This window comes from Vicugna pacos, chromosome 6 (assembly GCF_048564905.1).
Source record: "Vicugna pacos chromosome 6, VicPac4, whole genome shotgun sequence".
In the NCBI taxonomy this organism is placed as follows: Eukaryota; Metazoa; Chordata; class Mammalia; order Artiodactyla; family Camelidae; genus Vicugna; species Vicugna pacos.
In genome coordinates this window covers 31,716,700-31,727,227 of record NC_132992.1, presented here as the reverse complement: position 1 = coordinate 31,727,227, position 10,528 = coordinate 31,716,700, and the positions used below count along the sequence as shown (strand labels likewise).

The following is a 10,528-nucleotide window of genomic DNA, read 5'->3' as shown; positions in this document are numbered from 1 at the left end:
GGTGAAGCAGTGAAGAGGCAGTGAACTCCTTTCTGGCAGATTCTCCACAAACAAAAGTCTGATGACTGGGGACTCGAACCCAAGTTGCTCTGAGTTTGACAAATGACAGGGGATTTAGATTTCCTCTTCTTATGGACTCTACAGGGAGAGTCAGGAAGAGCAGCCGTCTTAATAGTACTGCCTGCCCCTGGAGTCTGAAACGCTTTACATGTCACTGTGTAAGAAATGTTGTTAGAACATCTCTTTAAACTGTAGGGAAGGAAGGTTGTTATGAGCTTGTTCTGAACTTTTTCAGCAAAGCCATTTCCAATTTAGGCAGCAGCACCCTCCAGGGGCCAAACAGAGAGCTAAGAAGTTCACAATGTTTGTGACCGTCCCCATCTCCTTCCTGCCCTTCTGTGGCTGAATTCCAAAGCATTATGGTTACATACAGAGGAGAATATATGTTTTGTAGGCCCTGAAACTCATTCAATTGGGCTTTTTAAAACAACACAGAATTGTCAATAAAAATTGAATACAAAATAATTTTTAGAACAAGAAATAAAATTACAACAAATTACATTTTTTAATTTCCAGGTTTAACTAGAAGCCAAAAGGAAATAACCCAATATTTGTCAACTGTTAAAAGAGAAGGGCCATCAATCCAGAGTGATGTACATATAAAATTACCCTTTAGGAATAAAGGGGAAATTGAGACATTCTCAGATGAAGGAAAACTAAGAACATTTGTCACCAGTAGACCTATCCTAATAGGATGTTTAAAGGACATTCTCTAAACAAAAAAAGTGATAAAGGAACAAATCTTCAAATGACAGGGAAGGAAGAAAGAACATAATTAGCAAAACTATGGATAAATACAGTAGAGTTTTCTCTTTTGAATTTTCTAAATTATCTTTGATTGATCAAATCAAATCATAATCCTATCTAATGAGGTTCTAAACACACATGGGGAAATATTAAAGAAAATTATGTTATGAATAGGGCAGAATAAGTGGGTGTAAAGGGAAGCAGTGTTTTTATATTTCATTCAAATTGGTGAAATGATATTACTAAGAGAATATTATGTGTATATAATGTAATAACTAGAGCAACCATTTTTTAAACTATACAATAAGACACATCTAAAACACCACAGATAAATTGAAATATAATTCTAAGAAATATCAAATAACTCGCAGGATGTCAGAAGAAAAAATCTCAGGGAACAAAAAACAGTGAGAACAAAAAAATATCAACTAAAATGGAAGATTAAGCCCTAAAATATCAATGCCATTAGATGCAAATTATCTACATACACAAACTAGAGATTGATCTGCATACACCAATAAAATGACAATTTAGTCAAAAAGTGGATTTAAAAATATGACCCAACTACAGCTGACCACAAGAAACTCATTTCAAATATGACACAGGCATCTTGAAAGGAAAAGGATGGGAAAAGATAGATCATTCAACCATTAATCAAAGGAAAGCAGTAATGGCTATATTGTATCAGGTAAAGTAGACAGATTTCTGAAAGAAGGACGTGACCAGAGACAGAGAGGAATATTATATATTGATGAGAAGATAAATTACCAAGAAGACATAACAATGCTAAATGTGTATGCACCAGCTAACGGAGCTGAAAATAAGTGCAAAAAAAATTGATAGAACTAAAAAGAAAAACAGACAAATCTAGAGAGAGTTACAGTTGGAAACTTCAATACCCCGCTCTCCACAACTGGTGGAACAATTTACCAGAAAATCAGCAAGGGTATCACCACCAAGCAGGATGCTCTCACAGCCAGATACACAATACTCCCCCTAACCGCAGAAGAACACACGTTTTTCTCCAAGTGCCCGTGGAATATATACCAAGTAAGCCCGTATCTTGGGGCTTAAAATAAGCTTCAACAAATTTAATATAAAATAATTAATATCATAAACAGTATGTTTTCTGACCACAATGAAATAAAATTATTAATAAACTACAGAATGACACAGGAACATTTCTAAATATTTGGCAACTAAACAGCACACTTAATAATCTATGAGTCACAGAGGATGTCTCGAGGGATCAAACTTACATTAAATTGTATAGAAATAAAAACACAATTTATCAAAATTTATGCGACACAGCCAAAGCAGCGCTGAGACGGAAATCTTTAGCACTACATACAAATGTCAGAAAAACAAAAAGGAATAAACATTTCAAATCAGTCATCTAAACTTCCACATGAAGAACCTAGGGAAAAATTGACAAATTAATCCAAAACAAGCAAAAGGAAGGAAATAATAAAGCTAGAAGGAGAAATTTAATGAAATTCAATGAAATTTAAAATAGAAGAACAATAGAGAAAATCAATGAAACAAAGAGCTAGTTCTTTAAAAAAGATCAGTAAAACTGACAAACAAAAAAAAAATAGAGGACAATGTAAGCAGGCTAATTAGAAGTGGGGCATCCTGTATGATTGGCTAGAAGTGAATATTTGCTTTTCTCCAGTTGGTCCTGAGTTGGATGACCCTCCAAAACATGACATTAAATGAAACAAGCCATGCACAAAAGACCACATATTCTATTATTCTATTTGTGTCAAATATACAGAATAGGTAAATCCATGGTCAGAAAGCAGGTTGGTTGTTTCCAGGGGCGTGTGAGAGGGGAGATGAGAAGTAACTGCTTAGTGGGTATGTGGTTTCCTTTCTGGGGTGATAATGTTTTGAAACTAGATAGAGGTGGTGGTTGTGCAACATTGTGAATATACGAGATGCCATCTTAATTGCCCACTTCAAAAGAGTTAACTGTGTGGATATTAATCTCCATAAAACTATTATTTGAATTGGGATTGATAAAAATCTAAAAGTCAATGAATTCACAATTTAATTTCAGATTATTTTATCAGGTTTTGTATGTTCCGTTGCTTCTATCTGGAGAGAGAGTCAATGTACAAAGTCTCCTCAGCTTCAGGACAGACTGTGGTTGGAGCCCCAGCTGCAGAGCTTGGGTCCTGGGGACAGGTGCCTGTTCGGCACTGTGCCTCACAGCACAGAGGTAGGTGGCTGAGTCACTGGGCTGAGCAGCTGCAATGTGGAGAGCGCTATGTCTTGACAATCTATCCAAAGAGGCCTTAATTCTCCCAATAGTTTGTTCTCTCTGATTCGCCTGAATTAGCAGCAGAGATGTGAGCCTCTCCCAGGGTCTTGTCTAAACCACTGAAGGGAGTAAAGGGCACTGTCGGTGTAAGTGCAGTTGAGAACCAGGCTGCCTCCCTCTCGGACGGTCAGGACTTCAGAGCTCTGATTCACATGCTGTTTACTGCTCACCCCTGTTCAGAAAGAGAACACAGAGAGAGAGAGAGATTGGTTAGTGGCAAATTGATCTTTGGAAATTATTTTTAAATTCACTTTTTCACTCTCCACAGAGACTCCCAGAAAACCATGCAGGTACAACCCCTTGTATTTCTCTCTCTTCCCTTGGGAAGAATGTCCCGAAATCTGCCGGCTCTTTGCCCACTTTGGATTGAACTCACAGTCTAGTTGTAACCAAAGGATGAGCAGGCTCAGGGACTTGTCCATTCTTTCTGTCCCTTAGACTCACTGAGAACTGAACTCTTGTGTCTGTAATACTGACAAGGTCTCACACAATGAAAGATCTGCCTTGCTGTCTCTTATGTTCAAACATTTCCGCAGGAAACCCAACCAATCAGAGACAAATCACATAGGCTCACAGGCGGGCACACAGACGCTGATCTGCCAAGAGTGGGAGGTGGCAATGGAAACACCGTCATCTCAGGACCAAGCCCGGCCTCACCAGAGAAATGCCTGTCTCTCCACCTTCTATGTGAAAACCATTTTCTTAAACATCAGATTTGTAGAATTTAGCTACATGTGTGCATAGGGAGAAATGTTTACCTTAATTGCTTAAATTAGAAAAGCAGAGATCTACATTTTCACTATCCATTTGTGGCTGCTCTCTCTACAGATTCCTAAAACTGCTCCCTCCTCTTGCTACTTCAACCCTTATGAACTGGTTTTATTTAACTGACACTTTCTTGAAACATTTCTTTATATCATTTCTCACCCATCAGATTGCAATGAGAGTTAAGAATCCTGATATTAAAACTCATTGTGTGATGCTATCAGGAAAAGGGCTCTCTCATGCCTGATAGGTAAAGTATAAACTAATAAAGATTTATAGAATTTATATATATATTATACATAATATTGGATGCCAGACATTCCATCTGCCTGGGAAGTTTTTGTTAAGAAATACCTTTATAAATGCATTATTAAATTGTAAACTTTATGCAGCAGAAAAAAATGAAAAATATTTTAAATATCCTTCAATATAAATATTCAATGTGCCATGATAGATCTATATCATGATACCGCATACAGTTGTGGAAAAGAGTAAGAAGACTTGAATTTTCTGACTTACAATGATTTTCTCACACTTATTCAAGAACCACAGTAGTTTACATATGTGTGACCTCATTTATGTTTTTATAGTATTTTATTATGAATATGTATATAAATGAATTGAAACAGTTAAACGTGCTCACTTAAGTTTTAAAAGCGATTGAGAACTCATCGGGGACAAATCTAAGAAATACCACTGCTTACTCTATATGCTTAAGATTGTTTTTCTAGTCTAAACAAACAAATATTAATTTATAACTTGTTTAATCATAAAATAGGAAACAACGGTTCTAGAGAAAACTGAAGAAAAATTGAAATGAGAAATATTAATATAATTGTTCTAGCAAATTTTCAAAATTTATTTACTTCTTAAATGCATGTGCTATAGCTGAAAACAGCTGAGATAACCCAGACATTTCTCAGAGGAATAATATTCATCTAAAACTCTTCACATTGGACGTCCAGCAAGGCTGAGGATTCCAGGTTGGAGAAAGGACGCATATCCGGGTTCCTCCATCTGCCGCCTTTTTTTTTTTTTTTCCCATTACAGTTCTTTTTATATTCCTTTTCCTTAGCATTTCCCCTTTCCTTCTTATTTCATTTTCTACCTTCTTTCGTTAACCTCACATGTTGTGTGTAGTGTCCTCTCTAAATGGAGGTTATCCCCCCTTCCCTCCCAGGGACCCTGGTGCGACCAGACCTGCCCCGCTGGGGGTGTCCCGCAATGCACAGTGCTGTCCTCCGGGGTGACCTGGGGCGGGATCAGGCACTGGGCTTCCTTTCCACAGGGAGGGGTAGTGAAGCAACTTCACTGATCACTTTGTTCTTTAGAATTCAGGTCAGTTACTGTGGCCCTGGTTACACAGCAGTCAGTACCAGAATGCGTGCTCATTTCCTCCGGTGGAGGAGTGGGAACAGGGGGTGTTCATTTCTTGTCCTTCAGCACATTATCATAAAATAGACTTTGTGTTAGATAATGCTGCCCAACTGTAGGCTAATGTAAATGTTCTGAGCACGTTTCTGTAGGCAAAGCTCTGATGTCTAAATGCACTTTTGACTTAAGATATTTTCAACTTACAACGAGTTATCAGGAAGTAACTCCATTGTAGATCGAGGAACATTTGTAATTAGAGGCAAATCCATGGATTTGAATGAATTTGTTAGGAAAAGAGAAATAGTGAGAATCAGTGGTCAAAACTGCAACTCAAAGAATTAGGAAAAGTAGCTAGTTAAAGTGAAGGAAATAAGGGTGGCAAATTATAAAATACAAGCAGAAAAAAATACAACACAACTTCCCAACTTTCACAAGAGAAAATCAAATATATGAAGAAACCCTCAATTGTTAAATTAATTGAGTCCATAATTTAAGGAAAATGGGAATGAAAGTCCTCAACAAAATAATAACAAATCGATGTTGTAATATATGAAAAAGATAATACAACATTAGAACATGATACAAAGTGCAGTTTGTTCATAAATGAAAATTGGTTTAACATTTAAAAATCAATTTAATTTGCAATGTTAATAATTATCATACTAACCTTTAGAGAAAATGGTTTTGATAAGTTGGTAAAATTCATTTCACATTCATGAAGGGAAGTCTCAACTAATTAGAAATCAAAAAGAATTTCCTCAAAAATTGGATTAGATAAAGGATATTTAGCAAAAAACCCACTATAGTTCATAGTTATGGTGAAATATTGAATGCTTTACCCCTGACTTTGGGAATAAGAAGAATTCTATTAAATATTAAAGGCAAGTTTAGCCAGTTAGTTAGGACTTGCTACATCATTTCTGGGATCCAATTCAAAATGAATATGCAGCGTCCTAAGTGGGGTAGGGAAGTCCCTCTCCCCTTCCCACAGGTCCACTGCTGCACCTACTGGGGACCAGTGAGGGAGGCCGGAGAGCTTCCAGGTGGCGGACATGTGGAGGTGCTGGGAGAGTGGTCCCTGGAGAAGGCCTGGCAGCTCCACACTTCTTCCCACAAACCTTGTCCTACACGTCTCTTCCACTACGTATTTGTCTGCATCCTTTACCATATTTTTATAATAAATATGTAAACATAACTAAACTGTTCTCTGAGTTCTGTGAGCCACTCTAGAATATTAATGGAGCCCAGGGTTTTTTGCGGGGAGGAACTTTCGACCTATAGCCGGTGGGTCAGAAGCGCAGACGATCACCTGGGCTTGCAACTGGCATCTGAAACGTGTGCGGTGCGTGGGGTGGGAGCGGTCTCACGGGACTGAGGCTTTAACCCTTGAGATCTGATCCTTTCTCTGGGTAGAAGGTGTCAGAATTGAGTTGAGTGTTAGGGCACTCAGGTGGGGTTGCAGAGAATTGCTTGGTGTGGGGAAACACCACCATTCATTTGGTGACCAGAAGTGTGAGAAGTGTGAGTGTTTCGTGTGGGGGTAAAGGAGACTTACAGGAAAGAAAGATGTAGTAGGGAAGAACTAGTTTTTCCACACATAAGAAGGAAAAAATCTGGGTTTTTTTTTTTTTTCTGATACGAAGCCTTTTTTCATAATGGGACCACACTGTAAACAATCCAAACAACCTAAATGTCTGTTTCAAGGAGAACGGATAATTAAATTGCTAGATATTTATACAGAGGAATTCCACACATCAATAAAAATGAACAATGATACACAAAGCAACATTAATAAATTGCAAATATGTTATTTTGAGTGAAGAAAACCGGATATGAGAACATATACCACACATATAGATATTAGCAAGTATAAGGTTTCATTGAGTTTTAAGCTTAAGTTTTGTGCACTTTATTGTGTATATTATATGCTGACATATCGTCATTACCAAAAGAGAGAGCACGGAGGAAAAGCAAAGACACAGTCATTTTAAATACCGAGATAAACGTCAGTGCCATCATCTGAGAATGAAAAGTGGTTCCATCGGGTGGGCAAGACTGGAGTGTGTGGAGGAGTGAGACAAAAAAAAAAAAAAAGGAAAAACAAAAGAATGCTATTTGAATTTGTAAATATATGAGAGTATTATTCTCATTAAAAGAATATGTATTTTTAAGAGAAGGGAAAAGAAACTGCTGGGAATCTCAGACAAGATGAGGCTGAAAAAAAACCTTCTGCTTTATCACCACCAAAGCCACTGTGTTAAAGAGAGACTTTCTCTTGGAGCGATGCTTACAGAGGCCAGGTTCAAGGTGGAGAGGAATGACAGTTGAGGAAATGGAGACAGTAAGTATAGACAGTCAGCTAATTTGATTATTAAGGAGAAGACAAATGTAGAAATGGGGCTGGTGGAGATGTGGGCTTCAAGAAGACTATATTAAAATGGAAAGATTCATTTACAAAAATTACTAAAAAAAAAGAGAAAGATTCAGTTACAGACAAGTAACCAAATTATTAGAAGAGAATGCAAAAACATCGTATTTCAGGGAAGAGTGTGCATTCCTGTGCAGTCTCTTTTCACGTGGCCCAAGGCTAGCAACCAAGACTCCCCACAGCACAGCTCTCCCTTCTGAATCTATGTGAGGGAAGCTCTGGGCTGTTAAAAAGAGCAGACTGACCCGTGAACACACAAGCGGGACTGTCCAGGACCCTGGCCAGAATGAACAGTCATCTCTGCCATCTCTAAGTAATACTTCTTCGAGAAGGGACAATAACACAGGTGCGCTCACTCCGGAGCCCCAGCTGCAGGGTTTGGGCACAGACTGCAGCTGCCTGGGGAGCGCGGTGCCTCCACAGCACAGAGGGAAGCGGCTGAGTCTTCAGGTTTAGGGGCTGCGATGTGCAGAGAACTTCCATTCTTTGACACTGTGGCTCTTAGTCTTTCGCTCTGCTTTTCATCCCCAACTGAGAGCAGAAGGAAGAGGAGTTCGGGGCCCTTCCCGGGATCTAGTCTGAACCACTGCGTTCCCCTGAAAGAGCTGGCCGTGTAGCTGCAGCTGAGGCTGCGGCTGTGCTCTCCCTCCTGGACTTTCAGGGTCTGAGGACGCTGCTCCACCTGGTCTCCTCCACTCAACCCTGTACAGGAAAACAAAATCAGAAATGAAACAAAGCTTTCAGTTTGGCAGTTTTGAAGAATTCCAACAAGAAACCTGGGACGAGCTGAGACTAAACCCACTTTTCTTCTCAGCTCTGGATAAATGTGCCCTTGTGTTCTCACCTCTTAACCTCTGACTTACCGCCAAGCTGAAGCCGCAAGTCTATGAATGCACATCCCAGCACGCTCTCCATCCTGGTATCTCAGTCTTGATACAACTTTAATAATTCCAAACCTTCTTCTCGGAGAAACTGTTCCTGTGTCTTCGTTCTTGTCCTTTGATGCACCGGAGAGCCTTTCTGTTGGCGGCTCGAGAGCAAATCCTCTCAAGAGTGAATGCTTTTGATGCTTGAGGTGCTTGTAGCACGAGAGGGATGGAACCACTGCCACCGGGTGCTCACAAGCACAACCTCACGGTCCCCCCTCCACGCCACCTCCAGAGATTGTGGGAAGGACATTTTGATACCGGTGGGCAGAGAATAAATGAAGTATGAAGCCGAAGTCAGGCATTCTCTGCCTGCACTTTTAATGGTTTCATTGTCCCTTCAATGGTCTTTGAAGCTAAACTGCTACCAGAAGTTATAAAAGAGTTCAACCCAAGCATAGGTTTAGTGGCTTATGTTTCTCTCTGTAATACACAAGCATCTCAGCAGGTGAGACTTAGAAGAACTAGAGTGCTGAAAAGGAGGGGACGGGGATGGAACAGCCGTGGCTACGTCTGGAAACCTCTTCGACAGAAAATTGGGAACGTAAGTTAAGAAATCTATTTCTGCAAATAATTTTATACCTGGGTACAGGGACCAAGTGTGACTAAAACTCAGAGTTGGAAACTTGACAGACTTTCAGAGGGAGGGAGGGACGGAAGAGCACGGCAGAGGGAAGAGAGCTCTCCATCCTAGACCTTGGAGATCAGGAAGTTACAGGGTGGAGGTGGAGGCAGATGGATGATTATGGCAAAACTAGCATCGCTTAAGTGGTTTGATTCTGTGACACTCCACTGGATTTTGTCATATTGAGCGTGTGTTTATGTTGCTGACTTCAGACTTCTCTGAATTAGCTGCAGCCAGTAAAAGAGCATTCACTCTCAGATGCGCTGCTTTCATGTCACTCATCCCTCACCCACTCTGTGACAGGAGAAGGTAAGCGGTACAGAATTTATCGCACTGACAGTGTGAGCCAGGGGTTTGCTGTTCTTTGAATTTTTCTTATAAAGTTTGATCATTTACTAGTGATCTAAAAATCGTTACACTAACTTGCATCCGTTTTCTCATCGCTGATTTGATTTTGTCTAGCCATACTTAGCAAACTCTGACTCTTACAAGTCACATTAAAAAAGTAGCTTTTCTCTGTTTCTGAATGTGTTTCTTGGAGAGATGGGAGAAAAGGTAACTACAAGATTAGGGCAGGAGCTCTCTGTGAGGTAGACACTGGAAGAACCAAGGAGCTGAGCCCAAGGAGATGATCCATGATTGTGAGTTTTATGACAATTTTGTGTAATTTAAAAACATTTTAAATTTGAAATAATTATAGATTCATGGAAGTTTTCAAAAACTGCACAGGGAGCTCTTGTGTACCGTTCCAGTCTCCTCCAGCAGTATGCAAACCAGGAAATTAATGTCAGTACAACCCGCAAAGCTTGTTTAGATTTCCACAGTTCTACATACAGTCATGTGTGTGTGTGCGTGTTTCTATGCAGTTTTACACATGTGTGGGTCCATGTGTGCTTGTGCAGCTCACGTATGGATTCATTACCGCAATCAAGACGCACAGCTGTTTCATAACCACAGGCTCCCTCAGGCTGCAGGTTTGTAGCCACGCCCACCCCCTCCCCCATTCAGTAACCCCTGACATCACTTACCTGTTCTTCTATCCCTGCAGTTTTGTTATTTTAATACTGTTATATGAATGGCATTATATAGAGGTAACCCTTGAGGTTTTCTTCACTGCGTGTGATTAACAAAAGCATGAGATCTATTCACGTTGCTGTGTGTGCCCAGCCTGTTTGTTTCCTCTTCTTTCTGAGTGGTTTTCCATGGTGTGGATGTGCCGCAGTTGGACAGTTAACCGGTCACCCCCCACCCCGGGGACATTCTGGTGGCTTGCACAG

At 39.9% G+C, this 10,528-nt stretch overlaps 1 gene segment (V, D, J or C); it reads right to left on the bottom strand.

Annotated features, from left to right (window-relative positions):
- Positions 1-8,052: 8,052 nt before the first annotated feature.
- Positions 8,053-8,615, bottom strand: LOC140697038 (T cell receptor alpha variable 20-like). The segment is given in 2 exon segments: positions 8,053-8,402; positions 8,564-8,615. Coding segments are annotated over 2 exon segments (402 nt in total).
- Positions 8,616-10,528: the final 1,913 nt, after the last annotated feature.